The 25273-nt window shown below is 47.2% G+C and overlaps 1 protein-coding gene and 1 non-coding gene across 10 annotated transcripts in view; one reads left to right on the top strand and one right to left on the bottom strand.

Moving 5' to 3' along the window:
• Nucleotides 1-304: 304 nt before the first annotated feature.
• Nucleotides 305-19630, top strand: ZNF250 (zinc finger protein 250). 8 transcript variants are annotated; one of them, XM_019435042.2, is made up of 6 exons: nucleotides 305-410; nucleotides 7266-7361; nucleotides 7611-7737; nucleotides 7942-8055; nucleotides 8540-8602; nucleotides 17725-19630. In XM_019435042.2, exons 2-6 carry the CDS (start codon nucleotides 7320-7322, stop codon nucleotides 19047-19049), a joined length of 1671 nt encoding a protein of 556 aa, XP_019290587.1. In that variant the 5' UTR covers nucleotides 305-410; nucleotides 7266-7319; the 3' UTR covers nucleotides 19050-19630. The 8 variants fall into 8 exon arrangements, with proteins under 8 accessions (XP_019290587.1, XP_019290582.1, XP_019290583.1 ...); XM_019435037.2 differs by having other exon boundaries at nucleotides 7596-7737; XM_019435038.2 differs by lacking the exon at nucleotides 305-410 and adding an exon at nucleotides 819-1045 and having other exon boundaries at nucleotides 7596-7737.
• Nucleotides 2373-25273, bottom strand: part of LOC109258323 (uncharacterized) — a 40473-nt gene continuing 17572 nt past the window's right edge. For both annotated transcript variants that reach the window (XR_008419949.1, XR_008419948.1), the window contains exon 5: nucleotides 2373-3916. This is a non-coding gene — a transcript (uncharacterized LOC109258323). The remainder of the gene's footprint in view (nucleotides 3917-25273) is intronic.

Here is a 25273-nt window from a genome sequence, read left to right as displayed (position 1 = left end):
GCGGAAAAGGTACCCCCCTGGCCACAAGCCTGAAACCCGACTCTACAGGCACTAGGTGGCCCGTGGGTCCGATGCTCGGAAGCTTCACTAGAACTTTCCACAGGACCGCCGGAAGTGCGGTAAATGCGAGGACGGAACGCGGTATGGCCTCTCTAGGCGCGCGGGAGATCTCGCCTCTCGGTGGCTCCGCAGAAAGCGGCCTCGCTGTCAGTCAGGAAAATGGCGCCGGCGGGGAAGGCGGGGACGACTGGGAGGTGTCCGCTCCAGGACTGGTGACCGGGGGCGTGGGCGGGGACTGAGGAGGCGGGGCCCCCAGGGATTGGCGGATGCGCAGACCAGGCGGGGCGTCCCCTTTGTCTGAGTGCGTTGCGGGCATCCGTCCCTTCGCGCGTGAGGCTGCGGCGTGGAAGGTGAGTTGGGGGTGCGCGTGGGCACTGGCGCCCGGGCCCTTCTGCCAGCACGCGCGCTGGAGCCGGGTCGTCCTCACGGACAGGGCACTTCCCCGCGGGCACGCTCCGCTTCCGCCCCTCCTGCCGGGTTCCTCCTGCGGGCGCGCGGTGGGCTCCTTCCCCTCCTCGGACCCCACTCTGAGCCCCCTCTCCCCCAGCGTTTTGCCGCATCCCAGTCCTCTCTCCGCTCCTCACACCCGGGCTTCTCCCGACCCCCGCCCCTCGGCCCCTGCCACGCCCCAGAACCCTCTCCCCTTACCCTTGACACACACCAGGCTGCCTGCGACCCAGTCTCCGGGCCCTCAGCCCTCCGGCCCTGCCACGCCCGGAATCCAACCCCCACCCCAGGCCCTGAGACACCTCATCGCCCCCCTCCGACCCTCCCGGGCCCCCTCCCCCGCGGACGGCGAGCGCTGGCAGGAGGTGGAGGTTTGCGGCGGGGCCGCGGCGAAGAGAACGGCGGCGCGATTGCCCCGGGAAGGGTGGTCAGCGACCCGCGAGTCCCCGGCTCGCTCAAGGTCTCCCCAAAATACAGAACCAGAGGCTGAGAAGCCCATCCGGACCCCGCGGCGGCAGGAGCGCCTGTGCCGTTCGCAGTAAGCCGTTTCTCCGCGTCCGAACGGCGCTGGTATCTCGTTGGCTCAAAGTACTTTCCTAATTTTACATCCTTTCTCCATGTTTCTATCCGTGCTCTTCTCCTTACTACCTTGTAAGAGCCCCTTTTTAGTGAACGAGACCAACCTTTTCTAACATGGTTTGCAAATATTTCCCTAGTTTATTATTTGCTTTTTAAGATTTCAATAGAAAATAACATGCATTTTTTAAAATGTGAACGTGTGAGAAAAATAGAAAAACTGGAAATCGTCGTTGGGAACAGTCTGCCAGTGTGCGCAGAGGCAGCACTGGCTGGTTTCCTTTGTACCCTTTCTGGATTTTGCGTGCGCTGTTTTCTGTTATTCACCTAAAAGGGAAGCTCGCGGGGCAGAGGGGTGGCCATGCTCTATCGGTCGATACTTGTTAGATTTTTCACTTGCAAACTGCCTTCGTGGCGGTGCGTTCCGTCGGTTTTCCACACCCGGTGTGTGCAGGGTGGACTCGGAGGCGGAGTGAGGGGGAGGTTGGGGCCTTAAGACCGCCCGCCCCGCATTGTTGTCACATGAATGTTTTAATTTCCGTTCCCCGATGACTGGTGAGGTTGAAACTGTTCGTGTGCCTTTGTATTTCCTTTTTTGTTTTCCTTTGTATTTCCTTTGTGATCTGCCAGCTCATACTCTTTTCCGTATATGTTGAAAACACTCTTCACAAACTGACATTTGACTCCAGTTATGGTGCTTTGCTCTGGTTTGGGGTTTTTTGAAGAGATTTCAAGTTTTTAATCGTAACATATTTACTCCGAAGGCTTTTGAGCTTTGCTGTGTCTTAAAAGGCTTTCCACACGCCAAGATTATTTTTAAAATAGACTCTTGTTTTTCTCTGGTACTTGTGCAATGCTGGATCCATCTGGAATTTATTTTGGTGTGGGGTGAGTTGGGAATCCAGCTTCATTTTTTTCCTTCTATGCTATTTCTAACACTACCTACTGAATAATTCATCTTTCCATTGATTTGGAAAACCAACTTTGTCATGCATTAAATTCTTACATGTCTTTGGGCCCATTCTGGAATTTGGTGGCTTTGATGTGCATAAGGTATTAATTTTCATGCAGCAAATGTGGGAGTCTCTGCCCAGCAGGTTTCTGCTTTTGCTATTTTGCTTAGAACAGCCCTTCCCACCTAAAATAATACAAATGTATCTATACTTGTATTCAAGTCCTTAAAATGTGATCTAAAATTTCAACTCTTACTCATTAGTTAGCCTAGTGGATTTATTAGACTGAGATGATCTAATTTTTTCTGGCCAAATTTGTTTGTTTGTTTGTTTGTTTGTTTGTTTGTTTAAATCTCTTTGCCTCCCTCTACTTTCTGGGAGATTTGTTGAATTTTATGTAAAGGCTTAATTTTGCTTTTCCTAAAGCATTTAAAAAATCTTGTCTTCACACCATTTATTGAATCATCTTTCCTGAGCAATTTGAATTGTCTCATCTGTTCTCCATTTGTTTATACAGACTTGGCCCTGCTCTGCCCGGTTCTGTAGCCACTGCTTTTCCTCCAGGCCCACTGGCTCTAGGCACCTTGGTTTTGTGGATACGGTGGGCAGAATTAACATCACATTTCTAAAGTTCATTTTAAGCTTGTTCCTTGTTGCCATTTATGAACAGAATTTTTCCCCCTATACGTTTTCTGACTAGGTGTTGCCAGTGTATAAGAAAGCTGTTGGTTTGGATGCTTGATCATTCACTATGGAAGATCGCAGGGTTGTGCTTTGTGTTCGCAAATGGCTTGGAGCTGCCCTTTGTGAAGATGCTTCCACCGTGGAGGTGGGGCAGGGCACTCCACCAGGAAAGCCTGTGGGTGAGGATGGTGAAGACTGAGGGAAGAAGATCCTGGGAGCCTCTCACCCCAGACCACGCACGTCTAGTATGCCCATGCTAGCCTGTCACTGTGCGCGAGCTCTTTGGACAGACATGTGTGTTCTTTTACATCAGATCTATCAGGGATTCCAACAAGGGTGATAAGTTCCTAAAGCTTAGCTTACAAAACAAAACAATAATAGTAAACTTTAAACTCTAAGCTCTTTGCATCTCTGCAGCCCCTTCTTTAGTTCCTGTCCACGTAGCTGGCTGCTCAGTCATCGTGAGAGCTAGATTCTGTTTGGCTGAGTGTCTCACTGCAGTGTGGCTTCTGTCCCATTAAGCATCCAGGGCTGCTGAGAACACGGATCTGTTCTGGTTTTGTTTGGGTTATTCCCTGAGGAGATTTCCAAAAATGGAATTCCTGCATCTGAAGAATGACTGTGATTGGTGGATGGGCGGTGCTCTCTGTGCTTGCCCTTTGTGGGGGTGGCATGGCCTTGCTCACAGTCTGTTAGGGGACTCGGTGGTGGTGATTCTGGCTTGGGGGGTCATCCAAACAGGACTTGTCGTGCCCACCTGTTCTCTCTTCTTGTCTAAACTGTGTTTTTCTCACAGAGCATCACAGGGCATCAGAATCATGGAGGTCAGGGTTGGGGAGAGGGCGGCTTGTTAAAAGCCAGTTTGGGTACCCTGGATGACTCTGTTTTCCTGCCTGACAGTTGTTGGTTTTGAGATGCACAGTGTTTTGTACGTCTTTGCTTGAAGTCACAGACTTGTTCAAAATTAGTATCACTTCTTGTGTTTATTTTGTTCTTTTTTTTTTTTTTTTTTAATCAGAATACAGTCGGGGCGCCTGGGTGGCTCAGTCGGCTGAGCATCCAACTTTGGCTCAGGTCGTGATCTCGCGGTCCGTGAGTTTGAGCCCCGCGTCGGGCTCTGTGCTGACAGGTTGGAGCCTGCTTCAGATTCTGGGTCTCCCTCTGTCTTGCCCCTCCTCCGCTGATGTGCTCTCTCTCTGTCAGAAATAAATAAACATTAAAAAAAATTTAAAAAAACAAAAGAATACAGTCATTTTAGTTCCTTTGGGCTTCCAGAGCAAATTACTGTCGACTGGGTAGCCTATAAAACAACAGACATTTCTCAAAGTTCTGGAGGCTGGAAGTCCAAATTAGGGTGCCAGCACGGTCAGGGGAAGGCCCCCTTCAGGTTGCAGACTTCTTGCTGTGACCTCACGTGGTGGAAGGAGTGAGAAAGCTCTGTGGGAGTCTCTTCTTACAAGGGCACTAATCCCATCATGAGGACTCCAGACTCATGACCTAAGCACTTCCCAAAGGCCTCACCTCCTAACACCATCCTACTGGGCATTAGGATTTCACCATATGAATGTTGAAAGGACACAAATCTTCAGATCGTAGTAAAAATACTGTGTGATAGTATAACACATACTATGTGATATGCTTTTTTTTTTTAACTTGGTAATGTGTGAAGGTCATCTAGGTAGAGATCCTTTGTTTTTGTGCTTTTCTAGGACTCCCCCCGCCAGGTAGGAATCTTTTCCTTTGCCCTCTCCACCCACCTCTGTTTCTCACTTGTGTTGACAGCCTGGTTGTTTGGAGTTAGTCTAATCGAATGAGATAACACTTGGTCCAGCGGCATCTGACTCTGCACCCAGTGGTTCTGAGCACTGTCTCCTCTTGAGGCCCACAGAGGAGGGATGTGATCTGCCTGTTTTACGGGTGAGGACAAAGCACACACATACCCTTCATGGCCCTGGAGTCATTGTTTCTGAAAGAGGAACATTTTGGACATGCTCTCTGTGTCCCACGGTGTCATTTACCTGTCGTCTATCTAGCACAACCTAAATCTTTCTCTTAGTGGGTCTGTGACCTGTGTGTGAAAGGACTGTGGGTTGGCAGTCGCACCATCCTCGGGCCTGCATCCATTCCAGCGGAGTTCCCACTGTCTAATGGCATGTCTGGTTCATCTACATAACTGTTAGGTGGCTTTTCTGAGACAGGGTGTAAAGTATGGTCTCGTCGATTTTTTAATTTCATTCACTTACTCAGCAAACATTGGCCTGATGGCTGCTTTGCTGGGACAGGAAGGGAGAAGGAGGACTGGGCAAGGCAGAGGCCCTCAAGATAAGGGGTCAGGAAGGGCCTCAATGAGAAGGTGATGTGGCCAAGCACCAGCTAAAGGGAGGGAGCCTCCCTGGCAGAGGGGAGGTTCAAGCAGGGTTCTGAGCAGCCTCATAGCCATGGAGGGGCCAGGAAGTTAGTTGAAGCCAAGGACAGTCGCTATTCCCATGGAAGGCAGATGCATGACCCTGCTGTAACAGGGCCAGGTTCTGGGTGCACTAGGAGAGTGGATTTGGAGTAGAGTGTGAAAGAATGAGGAGGAAAGGTAGTTTCAGGATCAAGTCTTGGGTAGAGGTGCCCAGACCAAGCTGGGGGCAGAAATAGGAGCCTAGTGTTAGATGTTAAGTGTCTGAGATGCCAAAGAACATCTCCATGAAGATGTTGAGTTGGAGGGAAGGGGATTGCCAGTTCAACTGCACCAAAAAGGAGACCCTAGGCTCCACTGAACATTCAGGATTGTAGGATAACCATGGCCAGTGCCAGATATGTGCAGGATGTGGGGCAGGAAGAAGCACGGGCAGGAGCAGGAGTTGGTCTGGCTTAAGGCCTTATGGCCACATGTGCCACATGCCTCCTGTGTCATCTGTACCCACTGGGAAGGCCCTGAACGAGGTTCCTATTGGTGTTTATCGTTGGATCCTGGCCTAGTTGCAGTGGGGCCATAGTGCCAATGACTACTTCTGCCAGGTTCCCATAGGACCAGAGCTGTATTATACATGAAGGTCAAATTCTCAAACAGGTGAGGATGGCTGGAGGCCTTGGCTGAGGGAGCAATGTCCAGGAGACTTGGTAGAGACCAACTTGCAGGAGCACAAGAGACCAGTGTCATCCTGTCAACAAGGGGCAAGGATCTGACCACATGGAAGTCATGGGAGACCCTGACCAGGGCCACTTTCTGGTGGGGTGGGGGTACGGAGACCACTCATGGAGAGGTATCTGGACGAGACCATGGGGAAGATGACTGACAATGAGAGATGGCAAGTCTGTGGGCTGGTCGAGTGGATGTGGGTGTTGGATACACTGCCAAGAGGGCAGGAGGTGGAGTGGGTGGTGGAAATGGCTTCCTCATCTTTGTTCTGAGATCTGGTGAGGCAGGCCCACCCTGCCTCACACCCATTTTTTTCAAATTTTATTCTTAATCTGTTATCCAGCATCTATCGTTCATGTGAATTCAAGGTAGTTTTACTCCTTTAAAAGGCACCTGTTGGAATTCTAATTAGAGTTGCACTGACACAAGCACACACAGATTTGGGGGGAATGGACATTCTTGGTGAATAAGTCTACCATTGTGCTCCGCAGAGGCAGCTGCAGTTGGGAGTTCAGGATTTGTATTCCCAAAAGTTGTCCATGCAAACTTACACATACATCTGATATTCTACAAAGAAATCAAACAAACAGATGAAGCACCCTGTTTGTTGAGGTACCTGCTGAGCTGCATGCATGAGAAGGTTGATCACCATCTTGTACCATTTTTCGTAGAGTTATCTGCCCACTTGGCTTCTGTGTCCCTGTTATAGACACCCTTTGGCACTCCAAAAGATGTGAACCCCATTCCCCCATTAGGAGAGCCTTTGGTCCCCCTTTTTTCCCCCGTATTTTGAGTATGATAGACATCTCAGCTTAATTTAGCCTGATAAGTCCCCAGAACCTGCTCACCCCCAGGCCTCCACATCAGGTGTTCAGACCAAATCCCTGGGTGACTCTGTACTTAATCCTCCAGAATCAACTATTTGTCCTGCCTCCGTTCCCAGTCCCTGGTGGAGCCACCACCAGGCTGATGACCCCAGCCTCAGTGGAGCATCAGGGCAACTGGGGCACAACCACATGAGACTGAGGCATCAGTGGGGCCACAGGAGTTACGGTCAAGCCAAGCATGCCGGACCTGGGGTGAGGCCCCCACAGGAGTGTGGACCTTGAGGAAAGCCTGTCTTCACTGGGAGATTGTCTGTGGAGGCAGCCTGGCCTGGCACCCACACCAGACCTGATGAACATTTCACACCTATGTGAATGCTCTGGCATGGGCCCTTGTGCCTAGACTGTGGGCCTGAGCAGGTGCCTCAGAGTCCTTGCTAGCTCCCTAGCTGATCATAAAGACCCCAGGTCTGGAGAGCAAAACCTTGTGGCTGGGCCCATGGGAAGAGTTCACAGTGGGGTCTGGACTCCCTCAGAACTCAGGGTCTGTGGGGGCAAGGGTGGGCCCCTCATGTGCTCCCTCCTCTTCCTCAGCCCCACAGGCTCCTCTGACTTCCATCTTCCTTGGAAACCTCAAGGGATCACGCGATGGCAGCAGCCAGGCTCCTACCACCACCAGCAGGACCCCAGGTGAGCTGCCTCCAGGGCCTTTGTTGCACCCCTGGATTTCCTCACAACCCTCCCATGTCCAGGGTTCTGGGTGACAGCCTGAGTGTCACTGTATCTCCTGAACAATGTGGCCCCTTCCTGATACCACCCATCTGCTCGCATGTGTTTCCCTTCCCCCCTGACCCAGGGCATCTTCACTCCCCCCACCCACATTGCTCCATCTCAGACATGGAGACTCAATCCAACCTTCAGCAGCCCCTGTCATTCCAGGCCAAGGTGACCTTTGAGGATGTGGCTGTGCTCCTCTCCCAGGAGGAGTGGGACCGCCTGGGCCCTGCTCAGCGGGGCCTCTACCGACACGTGATGATGGAGACCTATGGCAACGTGGTGTCACTGGGTATGGCCCCTCAGCAGGCCTCTTCTGTGTCTCTGTGCTTGGCCAAGGGCAGGGACCTGGGGTGGGGGGTTTGGGGTTGCCTCCAGGTGTTACAGCTCTAGAGGGACATCACACCTCTCTGTCTCATGCCTACAGATCACTCAGGTGGGGTAGGGGTGTTCACAGATGTTGTGCTGACAAAAGGCCTTCCTTCCCCATGAGCAGGACTTCCAGGATCAAAGCCCAACGTGATCTGTCAGCTGGAGCGAGGAGAAGAGCCATGGGTCCTGGATGGGCAAGGGGCTGAGGAGACTGGGGGCTTGGGCATTGGCCATTCAGGTGAGTGAAGGGAGCTGGCTCTCCTTCAGTTGGACTGATCAGTTCCTGGCAGCTGTGCACACTGACAGGTGACAGAGAGCAAGAGTAGCTTCCACCTGGGGCCTCTTCTGCCCGAGGAGCCTGTGGTCTTAACTTTGTGAATTGCACTTACCTGCTGTAACAGCCAGTGGAGGAAGTTCCTGCTCTTTTTTTTTTTTTTTTTTTTTTTTTCTTTTTTTTTTTTATGTTTGTTTATTTTTGAGAGAGAGAGAAATAGAGTGCAAGCAGGGTAGGGACAGAGAGAGAGGGAGACACAGAATCCTAAGTAGGCTCCAGGCTCTGAGCTATCAGCACAGAGCCCAACGCGGGGCTCGAACTCACAAGCTGTGAGATCATGACCTGAGCTGAAGTCGATCACTTAACCCAGTAAGCCACCCAGGTGCCCCAGGAGTTCCTACTCTTAAAAACTGTTTTGTTCTCTCTTAACTCTCTTTTCTTTTTGCAGATAACTCCAAACGTGACCACATGGCAGCTTGTAGGCAGCAAGACAGTTCACCCTGTCCATGGGGTAGGTGTATGTCTTATCTTTTTAACCCAGTACAATCCCTGAAGGTGTTAATGCTGATGATTCACCAGAACGTAAAGAAATTCCTGGGGTTCTCTGATGCAGAATGTATGCTCTTGTTATACAGTACATACACTCTATACAAAATCATGGAGAGGGGTTTTTTAAATTAAAATTTTGTTTCAGTGGAATTTTTTTTCCTTTGTTTTGTCCACTGTAAAACATTCTTCCTAGTCTGTACTTGAAACAACAGCTGAAGCTGTATTGTTCTGAAAGTGAGGGCTCTGCTCTTGCAAGTTTGGTCATGTGTTGCTTTTATGCCATGGATGATTGAGTAACCTTTTGTACAATTATTTATTAAAGTCATTTTGCTCATCTCGTTACTTTGGCATCAGGAAAGACACTACCTATTTAGGAAGCTTCAAACAATAGAAGAAATACTTTTCAATGGAAATGGGTAATTATTTCTTTGGCTTGCTAACTTTATGAAGATGAGTCTTCTTAAGTAAAAAAAAAAAAAACAAACTAAACCATGTGTTCTCCAGTTTAAAAAACATATAGTATAACTTCTAAAAAATGAGGTGTGTAAAAATTTTGTTGGCCATAAACCCAGATTTTTTAAATGAAGAACTTATTGGTATTGCCATTTTTCAAAACAGTATATACACTTAATAATTGCTCTGAAGAGAATTTTAAAAATGCAGAAATATCAAATAAGAAAAGTGGGCACAAAACTTGAACAAGTTCTATAGAGGAGGAAATCAAAGGGCTAATAAATGTGAGAACGTGCTCAGCCTCATTATTTATCAGTGACATGGAAATTAAAACTGCTGTGATATACCGTATTAGACCTTCAGTATCAAAAAAAAATAGATCTGACATTATCAAGTTTGGTTGAGAATATAAGGCAGCTAATGATGATGTAAACGTGCACATTCACTTTGGAAACCAGTGTGCCATTATCAAATGACGTTGAAAATATGGATCCCTATGGCAGATGTTCCACTCTTAAGTGTACAGTAAGGACGTTTGTGTGTAAACCCCAAGGAACATGTACAAGAATCTTCAAAGAAGCATGTTTCAAGATAGAAAAATCTGGAAACGACCCAAGTGTTCATCAGCAGTAGGCTAGACAGATAAATAAGCTATGGTGTTGTAATAGAACAGAATGTACTGTAGTGAAAGGGATTTGATAACTGTTGTAGAACAATATAACGGATCAGGAACACAGTCTTGAGAGGAAATTAAGTTGCAGAACACCAGGTAACACAAAATTCTAGAAATCTCAGAAATATGCCTAATTAAGTTATTGGTTAGAGATCCAACCTTTAATATAAAACTATTAAAAAACCCAGCAACAACAAGGGCTTCTATTTCCAGCCAAGATGGAGTAAACAGAGATGGTAGTTACCCTCTCACTTGAAACAACTGAAAAACTGGACAATGTATATGAAACCTCAGCTCTCAAGATGTTGGGCATCATTCTCTCGGTGGAAGTCAGTCAGTGAAGGAAAGTAATTCCCAAAAGACAGGAAACAAAGGGATGATCCCTACAATTGTCCCAGCTCACCACTTGGAGAAGATCCCAGTGCAAGGAGGGGAACCCTGGCAGAGCCCAGTGGTGTCCCAGACTTGAGGACATTATTGCCAGGAGTCCCGAGATGCCAGGGAGGCCAGAAGTCCCACAAGGGAGTCTGTTTGACAAAGAATTCTGGAGATCTGCAGGAAGACTTCTTGAGTATTAGCAAGGAAATCCAAAGCCAGGAAAGAGCTGCCTCTTTAGAAGGAGTAGTAGCTGTGGTAACCAGGATTTAAGATGGTCCTCATAATAGAATGAATGTTTGTGCCCCTCCCCCATTCATATGTTGAAGCCCTGACCCCAGTGTAAATGTATTGGTGATGGAGGCTTTATGGAAGTAATTAAGTGACCTCGTAAGGGTAGGACCTTGATTTGCTATGATTAGTGTTCTTAGAAGAGGAAGAAAGACCGGAGCTCTCTCTCTCAGCACAGGACCTGCCCTGCCTGCATAATCCCCAAGACTGTGAATGTGGATTTTATTCTCGTGATTATGTTACGTTAAGCTTTTGCCTTTAAGGAATGGAGAACTCTTTAAATCGGGGTCTGGGGGGTCTGGGGGGTCTGGGGGTTGGAGACCGAAGCCAGATTCAAAGAATGGGAAGAAGGATTTGATGCACCATTGCTGCCTTGAAGGTGGAGGGGGCCACATGGCAAGGAATGCAGGTAGCAATCAGGAGGTGAGGGTGGCAAAGGAAACAGTCCTCTTAGTCCTATAGCTACAAGGGGCTAAATTTTGACAACAGTAAGAATGAACTTTGAAATGCATTTACTCCCTGAGCCTCCACATGAGTATTCAGTCTAACACTTTATTTTTCAGCCTTGTGATACACTGAGCAGAGAACCCATATGGAATTCTAGCCTGCAGAGCTATAGGCTGGTAAATACAGTGCCCAATGCTCACATAAGGCTGGGAATGCTATCTGCTCCCAACGGCAAGAGTGGGAAACTTGTAACTCACAGGGAATCCTCAATTAGAGAACTAACGTGTGTGTGTGTGTGTGTGTGTGTGTGTGTGTGTGTGTGTGTGTGTTGGGGGGGGAGTAGGGGGAGGGCTGGTGAAAGAGCCCTAAGCACTATTCTGTTCTGGTCTAGCAAAGTTCAAAGGCAAGAACCATACATGCTACTTCCAAGTAACTTAACCAAGAATACTTAAGTTCAAGACAATTTCTAGAAATAAAAAATATCCAACATGAAGCAAGGTAAAATTCATAATATCTGGCATTAATAAAAAATTATCAAGCATTCAAAGAAGTAAGAAAACCATAATTAGAAGAAAAAACAGTCCTGTTAAACGGACCAGAAGTGACATCAGTGATAGAATTGGAAGACCAGGAGGAGTACCTGGGTGGCTCAGTCCGTTAGGCATCTGACTTAGACTCAGGTCATGATCCCATGGTCAGTGAGTTCGAGCCCCGCTTTGGGCTGTGTGCTAACAGCTCAGAGCCTGGAGCCTACTTTGGTTTCTATATCTTTCTCTCTCTTTCTCTCTCTCTCTCTCTCTCTCTCTCTCTCTCTCTTTCTCTCTGCCCCTCCCCTGCTCACATGCTGTCTTCTCAAAAATAAATATTAAAAAAATAAAAAGATTTGGAAGACCAGGACATGAAAACAAAATAAATTTATTCTGTATGTTCAAGGACTAGAGGGAATATTCAGCATGTTAAGTAGAGTCTTGGAAGATACATGAAAGGCCCAGTTCTGATCTCTAGAGATGAAAACAATGCATGAGATGAAGAGTTTACTGGGTAAAATTAGTGACAGGTTAGATATTGCATAAGAAAGGATTAGTGAAAACAAAAATCCTAGAAACTACTGAAAAGGAAAAGGAAGGAAAAAAAGACCACAGGACATTAGTGAGCTGTGGGACAATCTGAAATTGCCTAATATATATAGCTGAAGCCAATAAAGCAGAGGTGGGAGCATCAGAAAAAATATTCTAGGAAATGATGGTTGAAAACTTTCCAAATGTGATGAAAACCATAAACTCAGATCTAAGAAACTCCAATGAACCCCTTACATAATAAACTTGAATAAAATCACTAAGCTATATCATAATCAAAAGACGTGTTAAAGCTAAGAAGCCAACAAAGGAGATAAGATAGAATCATGAGAAGTAACTTAATTTTTTTAAAGGGAGAAAGAAGAGGGAACAAAGAACAGATGGTTAGTGGCTGCCCTAGGGTTCACAATATACATCTCCAAACATTCAAAGAACGCAAACACCGTTTCATATGTGTTAGAAGACTGTTGGGGTAGCATACTTGTTTATTGGTCCGTTCAGGCTGCCATAACCATGCCATGCCATGGGTTGAGTGACTTAAACATGAAAAATTTCATTCTCACAGTTCCCTAGGCTGGAGGTCCAAGACAAGAGTGAGTTGGGGTGCCCGGGTGGCTCAGTCGGTTAAGCATCCGACTTCGGCTCAGGTCGTGATCTCGCGGTCCGTGAGTTCGAGAGTTCGAGCCCCGTGTCAGGCTCTGTGCTGACTGCTCAGAGCCTGGAGCCTGTTTCCGATTCTGTGTCTCCCTCTCTCTCTGACCCTCCCCCGTTCATGCTCTGTCTCTCTCTGTCTCCAAAATAAATAAATGCTAAAAAATTAAAAAAGTGAGAATTTGGTGAGGGCTCTATTCCTGGCTTGCAGTATGGCCACTTTCTGTGTGTTCACATGGCCTCTGTGTGCCTGTGGGGGGAAAGTGAGTAAGCTCACTGAGGTCTTTTCTTAGAGGGCAGTAATGCCATCATGGGGGCCCCACCCTTGTGACCTCATCTAACTCTCAATTACCTCCCAAAGTCCCCACCACCAAATACCATCACATTGGGGGTTAGGGCTTCAACATGTGAATTTGCGGGGAGAGACACAAACATTTGCTCCATTACAACTATTTTTTTCAGGTTTATTTAAGTAATCTCTACACTCAACATTGTGCTTGAAGTCATGACCCCAAGAGTAAGAGTCCCATGCTCTTCCAACTGAACCAGCCAGGTGCTCTAGTGTGTAATCATTTTTGCTTTGGACAATTCTCTTAGAGTGATTTAGAAAACCGTTTTACATAGTCTTTTATATTTACCTTCATTTTATTCCAAAAGCCTTCATTTCTTGTATAAATCCAGCTTTGTCGGGTATATTTCTGCAGCCTGAAGAATTTCCTTTAACATTAGTTTGGATTTGATTGTTGGATGTTCTCTCCATTGGTGTTTGTAAATTGACTTGTTTTTTCTTTTTCTGCCCGTCAAGGGTGTCAGTCCATTGTTTTCTGACTTGTTTCTGATGAGGAGTCTACTGTAATTCTTACATTTGTTCCTCTGTGTTGTATGTGTTTTTCCTCTACCTCTAAGATGGTCTCTTTGGTTTTTGGCAGTTTGAATATGATGTATCTAGTCAGGTTTTTTTCTTTTTTTTTTTTTTTAATGTTTATTTTTGAGGGAGACAGAGACAGAGCATGAGCGGGAGAGGGGCAGAAAGAGAGGGAGACACAGAATCCAAAGCAGGCTCCAGGCTCTGAGCTGTCAGTACAAAGCCTGATGTGGGGCTCAAACTTACGGACCTGTGAGATCATGGCCTGAGGTGAAGTCATATGCTCAACTGACTTGAGCCACCCAGGCGCCCCTCTAGTTGGTATTTTAAAAACATGTTTGGGGGCACCTGGGTGGCTCAGTCGGTTAAGCGTCTGACTTCAGCTCAGGTCACGATCTCACGGTCCGTGAGTTCGAGCCCTGCGTCAGGCTCTGGGCTGATGGCTCAGAGCCTGGAGCCTGCTTCTGATTCTGTGTCTCCCTCTCTCTCTGCCCCTCCCCCGTTCATGCTCTGTCTCTCTCTGTCTCAAAAATAAATAAATGTTAAAAAAAAAAAATTTTTTTTTTTTTAAAAACATGTTTGTAGGGCGCCTGGGTGGCAGAGTTGATTGAGCATTCCACTCTTGATTGCGGCTCAGGTCATGATCCCAGGGCTTGGGAATTGAGTCCCATGGCAGCATGGAGCCTGCTTAAGATTTTCTTTCTCTCTCTTCTCCTCCCCCTACCTGTCTCCCCCACTTGCACTTGCGCTCTCGCTCTCTCTCTCTCTCATATTAAAAACAAAACAAAATGTGTGACACTAATATCTTGAATCTGTGTTATGATGTCTTCCGTTATTTTTAGGAAAATCTCAGCCATTATCTTTTCAGATATTTTTACTTCCCTGTTCTCTTTCTCTTCTGCAATTCCAACTACATGCAGGTTAGGCCGTTTGATATTGATCCATATCAATTTTATTTTTATGTTTCGTACATTTTTGTCTTTGCGTTTCTTTTTGGGTAATTTCTGTTGACCTATTTTCAAGCCCACTGGTCTTTTCCTCATCTGGGTTGAGTCCGCAATGAGCCTATCAGAGGCGTTCATATGTTGCTATATTTTCTACATCTAGCATTTCCAGTCCTTTCTTACAGAATCTATCTGCTGAGGTTCCCCATCTGATCATTCACATTGTTCAACGTATGGGTCATCTCTAATTCTGGCTCTGTTGGTCACTTATTCTCTTGACTCTGTGTGTGTGTACACACAAGCAGTCTTTTTCCTTTCTCTTGGGTGTCTTGTAATATTTTATTGAATGTCACCTATCATTAATTAAGACAGGAGAAATAGAAGTAAATAGTATATCTGTCTGGGAACATAGCCCCTCCTACTAGGTGGTTAGTGTGAAAGCCTGAGTCAGGAGTTTGGCTGTGTTCTGTTCCCTTAGTTGCCTTCAGTATACCACTGGATTCCTGTTCTTCTGGCATTTCCTTGTGCATAGGGTGGGGACTTTCAGTCTTCCAGGTGTGCCTGCAAGAGAGGTTTTTCCTCTGTGCTCTGGCCACCGGCACCCCCCACCCCCAGCAGAAGTCTTCTGTTGCTTGTTACTCAGTGCTTGCTGGCCTTTTCTTTTTTTTTTTTTTTTTTTTTAATTTTTTTTTTTTAATGTTTTATTTTATTTTTGAGAGACAGAGAGAGACGGAGCATGAGTGGGGGAGGAGCAGAGAGAGAGGGAGATACAGAATCCGAAGCAGGCTCCAGGCTCTGAGCTGTCAGCACAGAGCCTGACATGGGGCTCGAACTCACAAACCGTGAGATCATGACCTGAGCCGAAGTCAGATGCCTAGCCGACTGAGCCACCCAGGCGCCCCTTGCTGGCCTTTTCGATAGGAGCAGGAGGAGATGACCGCGTGCTCCACTGTTCTGATCTATCCTCAATTTTAGGCAGGTGTTGTATTCTTGGGTCACAGCCCTTCCCCTAGTTGAAGCAGACTTCTCGATGTCTGGGCTCATGATCATTTTCCTGCCCCTCCCTCAGGAGTAAAGGGTAGTTTTCCCTTCCCAGCCATTGGGATGTTTGTGCCCTAGAATGAGAAGTTTGCTTTCCTTTGCCCAGTGACTTGCAGCTTTCATTCTGTCGAGGAGAAGGGTTCAGGTGGGTGCTTGTGCTCTCCTCTTGCAGTCCTGAGCCACCAAAGGAGGCTTCCTCTGGATCTAGCCCCGAGGGGGAAGACCATGGACATGAGCCCCCGTGTCGAGGTGAAGAACTCTGAGTATCTGTGTCCAGAATGCTGCTGAATTTGGGGTGGGTGTGGAGAGCAGGTTAATCTAGCCTGGAGTGGGACCCCAGCCTCTACAAGGCCCCTCACACTTGGGAATCTCCCAACTTCCCACTCCTGCCTCTTCTCAGATGACCCTCTGCTGAGGGTTTGCTTCAGTCTGGCTGCTACCAACTTCTAGAAGAAGTATTAACATTTGGTATGTCTTTGTCCCTCCAAGGTAACCATTCCTTGTCTGTCAAAAGGCAACATAAATTAAAACAAGTGTATTTTTTTTATTTAATTTCTTGTAGTCCTATTTTTTTTTTTGTAAGTTTATTTATTTTTGAGAGAGAGAGACCGCATGAGCAGGGGAGAGGCAGAGGAAGAGGGAGACAGAATCTTAAGCAGACTCCATGCCCAGCGCAGAGCCTGACACGGGACTCGATCTCATGATCATGAAATAGTGACCTGAGCCGAAATCAAGAGTTTGACACTTAACCAGTTGAGCCACCCAGGCACCCCAAGCATATTTAATTTATGGGCCACCTTGGCCCAAATCTTTTTCTAAACATCAGTCAGAAGTCGTTTTAGAAGGTCCCTTGGCTTGGGGTACCAGGTGACCCACTGTATAGCATATGTCTTCCCAGACCAAGTTAGGAACTTACTAAAAAGTGAAGCTTATATCCCAGTAATGCTGTTACCAGCAAGGTGGGGGGCTTATTGGACTTGAAAATATCCTTATTACAGATAGGACACAATTGGAAAATCGTTGCTGGTCCACATCATTTCTGGTAAAGAACCCCGGAATGAAGCATACTTGCCACCAGATTCAGGTAGGGAAGGACTTACACAGGCCCCTGTCTTGTGAGAATACCCAGGCCCCTGTCTAAGCTGAGAATACCCAGTTCTTACCCACATGAACCAGTGAAAAAGTCATTCTTCTCACACCCCTGAGAAGTTTTGGGTCTTTGAGTGGCATCTTGTCATCTCAACGGTTTGGTTTCCAAGATCTAAGAAACCTGTTCTCAGGGGCACCTGGCTGGCTTAGTCGGTAGAGCACGTAATCCTTGGTCTTGGGGTAGTGAGTTGAAGCCCCACATTGGGCGTAGAGCTTTCTTAAAAAAAATTGGGGTGCCTGGGTGGCTCAGTCAGTTAAGTGTCCAACTTCAGCTCAGGTTATGATCTCATGCTTTGTGGGTTTGAGCCCCACATCGGGCTCTGTGCTGAACGCCTGCTCAGAGCCTGGAGCCTGCTTTGGATTCTGTGTCTCCTTTTCTGCCCCTCCCCTGCTCATGCTCTGTCTCTCAAAAATAAATATATGTTAAAAATTTTTTTTTAAAAAGTTATCAGCACATCCTGTAGATCCCCCAACCTGGTACTAACAAACCTCTACCCTAGTCTTCTCTGCAGTGCTCACTGCTGCCCTACAGGACTCCTCTCCAGCCTAGACATGGCAAGACTCCCATCGTGTCTCTGTTTCATCTTGCCCCCCAGTGCCTTCTCCACAAAGAAGAGGTCACAGTCCCCCGTGTATAAGTCTTCTGGTCCTGTGTCTGTTGGACATGCACACGAGAGTTCACACATCTACCAGCCTGACACTAGGCTTCTCTGTTCCTGTGTTGCTGTCGGCCCCACAAAGCTCCTTGCAGTCATGGGTGGGGTCCTACGTTTATTCCTACCACAAGGACTCCAAGGAAGGCGGGACTCAGGTGGTAATGGGCTGTAGCCCTGCTGCTGTGTGACACGTGCACTTCACGCGGTGGGGGGCGGGGATGACTCAAGACTACAGGTCACACCTGTCCCTTAAACTGCCCTGTGAGCCTGGGCACATTTCTAATTATTGGACACAGTTGTGATTTTTCTGCACTGCGGAAAATGTGTAGCCATGGGCATTCAGGGACCGCACCCCTGATGGCCACCTCTTGTCAGCTAAACACCTTCAGGTTGTACTTTGCTCTGCTGTTTTGAGTGGGTTGACATTTGAGTTAACATTTTTACTTTGGTTTTGTTGTTTCAGAATATGAAAACAAGGGAGAGAACCAAAATAGGGACGTGAGTCGGAAGCCATTTATTTCAGAGGAAATATCGGTGATCCTGGGGAAAGCACCCAAAGGGTGGACTGATCCAAAAAGTTATGAACCTGAGCAGAGTTTCTGTGTGAGTCCAAGCCCTGTTGGCCCACCTGAAGTTCAGGTCTTGAGCCAGAGTGTGCCTCTCTCTCAGAATCAGGCTGTTCCTAGTGGGGAGAGACCCTACAAGTGCACCGAGTGTGGGAAATGCTTTGGTCGGAGCTCCCATCTCCTCCAGCATCAGAGAACACACACTGGAGAGAAGCCCTATGTGTGTGGTGTGTGTGGGAAGGCCTTCAGCCAGAGCTCTGTCCTCAGTAAACATAGGAGAATCCACACCGGCGAGAAGCCCTACGAGTGTAACGAATGTGGAAAGGCCTTTCGAGTGAGCTCAGATCTTGCTCAGCATCACAAGATACACACGGGAGAGAAGCCACATGAGTGTCTTGAGTGTCGGAAGTCCTTCACTCAGCTCTCGCATCTTATTCAGCACCAGCGGATCCACACGGGAGAAAGACCCTACGTGTGCCCACTGTGCGGGAAGGCGTTCAACCACAGCACCGTCCTGCGCAGCCACCAGCGGGTGCACACCGGGGAGAAGCCGCACGAGTGCGCACAGTGCGGCCGCGCCTTCAGCGTGAAGAGGACGCTGCTCCAGCACCAGCGGGTGCACACCGGGGAGAAGCCCTACACCTGCAGCGAGTGCGGCCGGGCCTTCAGCGACCGCTCCGTCCTCATCCAGCACCACAACGTGCACACTGGGGAGAAGCCCTACGAGTGCGGCGAGTGTGGGAAGGCCTTCAGCCACCGCTCCACACTGATGAACCACGAGCGCATCCACACAGAGGAGAAGCCCTACGGGTGCTATGCGTGCGGGAAGGCCTTCGTGCAGCACTCTCACCTGACCCAGCACCAGCGGGTGCACACCGGGGAGAAGCCCTACGTGTGCGGCGAGTGTGGACACGCCTTCAGCGCCCGCAGGTCTCTGGTCCAGCACGAGAGGATCCACACGGGCGAGAGGCCCTTCCGCTGTGCGCAGTGTGGCAAGGCCTTCAGCCTAAAAGCAACACTGATCGTGCACCTGCGGACCCACACTGGGGAGCGGCCCTACGAGTGCAGCCGCTGCGGCAAGGCCTTCAGCCAGTACTCCGTGCTCATCCAGCACCAGAGGATCCACACGGGCGAGAGGCCCTACGAGTGCGGGGAGTGCGGGCGCGCCTTCAACCAGCACGGGCACCTGATCCAGCACCAGAAGGTGCACAGGAAGCTGTGACCTCCTCTGCCAGTAGGAGAACTCCCCTCCCCCGCCCCCCCAGCCCAGGAGAAGGTTCTGGTAGCTCCGTGGGATGCCATTGTTTGGTCATTTAGTGTCACAAGTAACTCCAAAGAGAAGCACTGAGCATGTTCCCATGGAAGAATGATAGAGCATGCCTGTTTTGTTTTTCTCCACATCTTGAAGTTATATTGAAGCGTAAATGACACAACTATGGTAAATTTTGGTAAAGACACCCATAATTCTTTAACATTAGAAAGTTTATTGGAAGAAACTGAAGGAATTGAAGACATAGGGATTACTATCACAATGAAACTTTCTTACATTCTAAATAAAGATTTTTCTTAGAATATTACATGCCTTTCCTAAAAACAGTAACTATTCTAATTATTTCCTCTAAAATTAGAATTGGATTATGTGCGGTATTCTGTGAAAACACTAAAGTGTGTGGATAAAATGATATAAAAAAAGACTGTCATCAAGTATCATGATGTAATATGGCTAGAAATGCTAAGTGTGTGGAACCACTTGTTTTGTATGAAAAAAAGAAAAAGTCTAAATATTAGTGAGAAAACACTTCATCTGGTGTTTGAACTTTATTCAAGATGAGAAGGGATGTCCTAACTTTTTAGTGAAAATTCAACTCAAAAATGGATGTTTGCCTCAAAACCCACCCTTATGACTTACAGACCTTACGCTCTGGAACTCATAGGACGTCTTGGGTCTCTGGACCCCATGTGGGTAGGAAGGGAGCTTTGCCCTCAGAGCCCAGACCTTATAGCTGCTACACCAGCTGGGTGCCTCTTTACACATTGTGGTGTTTCCCAAAAGTTTTACTGAAAAGACCGTTCTTTGATACATATTTTTTATGATCTAAAATTTTCATTCCTGTGTTTGAGGTTTTTATTTTTTTACATGCCAAGAAGACTCTGGTATACATTATCATATACTAAAATGAATCTAGTTTATTCATAATTTTTAAGTTCTCTCTCTCTCTCAAGCCTCTCGGGAGAAATGAAGGACCAGAGTTGATCCTCGAGGGCACGGCAACACACTGACACTGATAAAAGCTCCTTTTCCCCTCGCTGTGATACTGCTGAGAAGATAACATCACAGGTGAAACTCTGGAAGTTGAAGTAGCCGGTGTTACCTCGGCAAGGAGATAGGCTCCTTCTGAAAGGGACTGATGTCACTAACACGTACTGCAGAGCAGTTGGGGTCACTGAGGCGTATGTTAGGAGAGGAGATCACACAGGTGTTTCTTCAGAGATGGCTGAAACCCCCGAGGAGAGACTAGTGGAGTCTGAGGTCATGGGGCAGTTCAGAGGAGCTGATCACTGGGTGGTTACTTCAGAGGAGAGAGCAACAGTGTCCCTTCAGGGAAGCTGAAGTCCCTCAGATGTTACTGCAGACAGTAGCTGAAATCACTAAGATGAAACTCCAGATCAATAGAGTTCACAGAAGCATTACTTAAGAGGAGCTGAGACCAGTGAGGGGCTAGCTCATAAATTCCCACAGAGGGAAGCTTCCGCCCCGTGCTGGTTGAGTTCCTAGCTGGCATCTGACTCAGTGGCTGCCCCTCAGAGCCCACCACTACCCGGGGTACAATTCCTAATCATGTGGAAGAGTTAGAATAAGAAATAGGCATATTCCAGTCAAGATGAGAACAGGAGTTCAGTTAAATACAATGTACAGAAATACTTGTTTGGGAAGACGCCGTGTGTCACAGGAGAACATAAATTACACAGTACAGATCGTTCTGGATCACTAAACCCAAACCTAGGGTTTTCAGGGGGATCAAAATATATAGTTGGCTTTTTTACCTTCTTAAATGAAGTGAACTTAATATTCTGCCTTTGCTTGCTATCAGCCGCCATTGCCCACTGGTGACTATAAGGCTCAAGTGTCTCTGCAGCTGGGAGGTGGCTTCAGTGCCCTTCTTCCTGGGGAGGATGCCTGGGCCATGCATTTTTGCCACTCACCTCTCCAAGGACCAGGAGGTAGTATATAACCTGCCAGAACATATGGTCAGTCTCCCTTTTTTTGGAAGTGGTATCAGGCACCAGAATGACTTTGGGGTCCCTTCACCCTGTTAATCGCCATTACCTCCCACCCCTGACTGGTTAACAGTATTCCACACTTACTTTGGATTTTTTTTATTTTTATTTAGAAGTTTTTCCATTTTATGCATTTAAACTTTTATCTTATTTCTCCTTACTGCTACCAAGAATTTAACAGTTCTCAAGTTTTCTGTTACTTAGAAAACACCTGGAACTTTATTTCTGTGTACTGTGTATAATCAGACATATTTTCCAATAAAAAAGAAGTGACTAGAACACCTACTTGTGGGTGAAGGAAGATCAGTAATTTTGGCATAAGGATCAACTACAAATCAGTGGGCAGAGGGCATGAGTCAGCTGTTCCCAATAAGGGGAAATACAATGGGGAAAGCTTGAAAAAGGCTAAAGCACACCAATTTCAAACAAAACCATGTCACCTCTTCCTGATCAATTAGGAAAGATCCTGTAATACAGAGCTATGAAGGTATATTGAGATGGGTGTGTTCGTGCATTGATGACAACCTGGTCAAGTGTGGGGGCATAATTGCATGATCCATCACTTCTCTGCAGGAAGGTGACTGCACACCAGGACCCAGCTTGGCTGAGGCCGGGCAGTCCAGAGGTGGCCCTAAGGGAGGCAGGAGCACTCCTGGAGGACATGTTGGGGAAGCTCAGGCCACTCTGTATAGAGGGGCTAGTAGTAAAGGCCCAAGAGGATCTTTCCTAGGAGTTGGGTTTGCCCTAGAGCAGAGGAAAAACCACCAGTTGGTGGGGACAGCATTACTCTGGCCCATCTGGGTGAGTTTGGGGAACACTGGTTTCATGCATAAAAGTTCCTGAGCTAAGAAATGCACGTGAAGTACAGGGGTCCCCAAGACTGCCCACCCCTCTGACACCAATAACAAATTTGGGGATTCCCAAGATCACCCTCAAGTTCAGTAATTTGCTACAAAGACTCCTAGAACTCACCTTGAAACCTGATATACACATGGTCACAGTGTATTACAAGTGACAGACACACATTAAATTCAGACAAGGGATTGCACAGGGATAGAATCCAGGAAAAATACCAAATGTTGAGCTTCTGCAAAGTCATGGGCAGTATTACTTCCCTGGCACTGATGTGTGACAATGTGCATGGGGTATTGCCAAGAAGGGAGGCTCACCTGAACCTTAGCATTGGGAGTTTTTACTGGGGCTTGGTGACACTGACACACATGACCACCTGCACGACTGACCTTGATCTCCAGCCTCTCCACAGATTGAGTAGATGCCACATGGCCAAAAGCGCCTACCATAAACCATAATGTTACCATAGACTGGCTCTGAGTAAACAAAAACACTCAGGGAGGACACTCCAGCCCCCCAGAATCCTAGGGCAAAGGCTACCCCTCTCTTGGTGTCAAGTTAATCCTTTCTGCACAAGTGGGTCTTATCCTGGGCCCACTTCTGTCTGTTCTGTGACCTTGATCCAATTACATCCCTTCCTTAGCCTTGGCTTCTGACATGTAGAGGAGAATATCACCATCCACGTGACAGGGCTACCTTGAAAATTAAATGAAATCTACAGGAAGACCAGCCTAGCATTCAGTTCTGTCTAGTCTGTATTGGCAGTTAGTACAACTCTGAACAGGTGCAGCTATCATGGGAGGCAGGGGACCACAGAGAGCAACAGGCTAGGGGAGCTGCTCACCCACCACAAGGAGACAGAAATGCTCCCCAACCCTAAGTGATCATGGAGAAGCTCAGCCCACAGTCATGCAATGCGTGCAGGAAACAAGCTGAGGCAGGGTAGGGCACAGCTGGTACCGAGCGAGGACTCATTTCCCTCCTCAGCATGAAAGGCCACACGGCCACCTCCAGCAGGGACTCATGGACAGCCTAGAGGTCACTAAACTCAGGGGGCACCTGCAGACTGGTCCAGCCCTTGAGGAAGGGTGGGAGGGCCCAGATCCAGCTATCAGTGGCCCTCTGGCTCAGATCTGATGCCCTGCCTGGGTCCTTCTGCCTTAGGGGTATGTACAGGGCCACCCACAAAGGTGTGGGCATGGGTACCACACATGCACACTGTGAGCATAACCTTACCCAGACTTACCATGACCTCTGGGTTAGGTGCTATTACCTATTTTACCTGGGGATACTGACTCAAGTCTTCCCTAACAGGCCAGGGTCCTCAGCTGTCTGATCCTCTGACACCAGTAGTTCATCTCCCTGATAACTGCCCAGAGCTATTGACAATTATTAATAATCACCCTGTGGTCTGAAATGACATTGTTCCCAAAGGCCCTTTGCCATCAGCAGGCTGACAACTCAGTTTCTAATCCTGTGAGCTGAGGAGGCAATAGGACACCTGCAAGGAGTTAACCCACCAGACACCCAGGCATGACTGTACAAATGGCCCAGTGGAAACATCCAGAACCAATGAGTCCCTTTGCCTGCACTCCCTCTCATTCTTAGATGGGCTTGACACTTGGCCCCTGTGAAAATGTGTCACCAATTCATGTTGCCAGCCCTCTTAAGCCAAAACCAAACAGCCAAGAGAACTTGTCAAACCAAATGTTCTCTAGTTTTGCACAATGAAAACCACCAGCATCTTTTTTTTTTTTTCCAGGCATTTCCATTAAATATGCTTCTTCAGACTACACTGCCTCACCACACCTCCCTGGCCCCACTAGCCCTCCCACCCGGAGCTTTAATGCTCCCTTCCAGGCCACAATCCTTTGGGGATGCCACTGGTTTAGAGGACATTGACACTGATGGGAGGAAGGACCCCCAGAGCAGGGGTTCTTAACAAACAACCCAATGAGAAAACATCTGGGCCACAAGCAGCGACAGGGCAGAAGATATGAAAGGAGAGATGGTTCCTATAAAAACCAACACAGAGAAATACAGGTTTCCTGAGTAATCAGTCAAATGCAACACCAGCCAAAGTCATGCCTATTTAATTAGCAAGCAGAGGTTAAAATTACAATATCCTGTACAGGGGGGATGTGTGGAACTCAGACATGCTCTGCTCAAGTTTACATCCTGACACAGAAGATAAATGTTTACAATGATTCAGTGCTGGTGACATGGTATATTGGGTCAGCCACCCTGCTTATATAGATCAGTGTCCATGTCATGCAGGAATCCATCCCTCCACCTAAACAGCTATTTGGCTGACAAGAATTGTCTGAAGTAACTATTCTGGAACACCAGAGTCTAGTCAAACACTTATGTGCAGCTTCCAGGAGTGAACCTGATGAAGACGGTAGTAAATTTCAGCAGATTTCAGTGAAATTCCACCTACCATGCCCACCTCTTATCCCATGGCATGCAGCCATGTGGATAGCAGTCTGAATTCCTGGTGTGGCTTGCTGGAGCCAGTATGGACAATAAGGGCCTGGTCCTCCAAATATCAGGGTTGTGTGTTTTGATGGTTTATTGCCATTTTTTCAATCACTGAGGGGCTGGCATAGGTTTAGCTGCCATTGTTTTAAATGCTGAAATAGTTTCTGGGAGAGAGTAGAAAGATTAGAGATAATGCTTGTTTCTTCCATTTTTGGGAGACAGACACCTAACAAAATCTTTTTCAGGATGCTGGATGACCACGCACATAGCAGAACAGAACAGAAACATCAGGAACCACACACATCAAAGAATAAACACTTTGCAAAAAAATAAATTGAAAAAGTCACAGATGGCTCTAGCCATCAACAAGCAAGATTCATCAATCTCTGAGAGTTGGGAGACTCAGAATTTCAGAATGCTCAAAATGTCCAGTTCTCAACAAAAAATATTACAAAATATACAAAGAAACAGTAAAGTATGGTCCATTCACAGAGAAAAAAAATAACTTGACAGAAAACCCTCCTGAGGAAGTCCAGACACTGGAATTATTAGTCAAGGATTTTAAATTAATGGTATTAAATATGTTGAATATGCTAAAAGAAGCTCTAGAGAAAAAAACTAAAGGAAATCAATAAAATGATATATGAATATTAATAAAGAGACATAACTTATAAAAAGAAACCAAACAAATTCTGGAGCTGAAACTACAATAACTAAAATGAAAAACTCACTGGGGCAGTTCAACAGATTTGAACAGGCAGAAAAAAGGATCAGTGAATTTGAAGAAAGGGCAACTGAAATTACCCAGTATGAGAAGCAGAAAGAAAACATAAT

Source organism: Panthera pardus, unplaced genomic scaffold (assembly GCF_024362965.1).
Source record: "Panthera pardus isolate Hobbes unplaced genomic scaffold, ASM2436296v1 HiC_scaffold_7, whole genome shotgun sequence".
NCBI classification, from domain to species: domain Eukaryota; kingdom Metazoa; phylum Chordata; class Mammalia; order Carnivora; family Felidae; genus Panthera; species Panthera pardus.
This window is presented reverse-complemented; position numbering and strand designations above follow the sequence as displayed.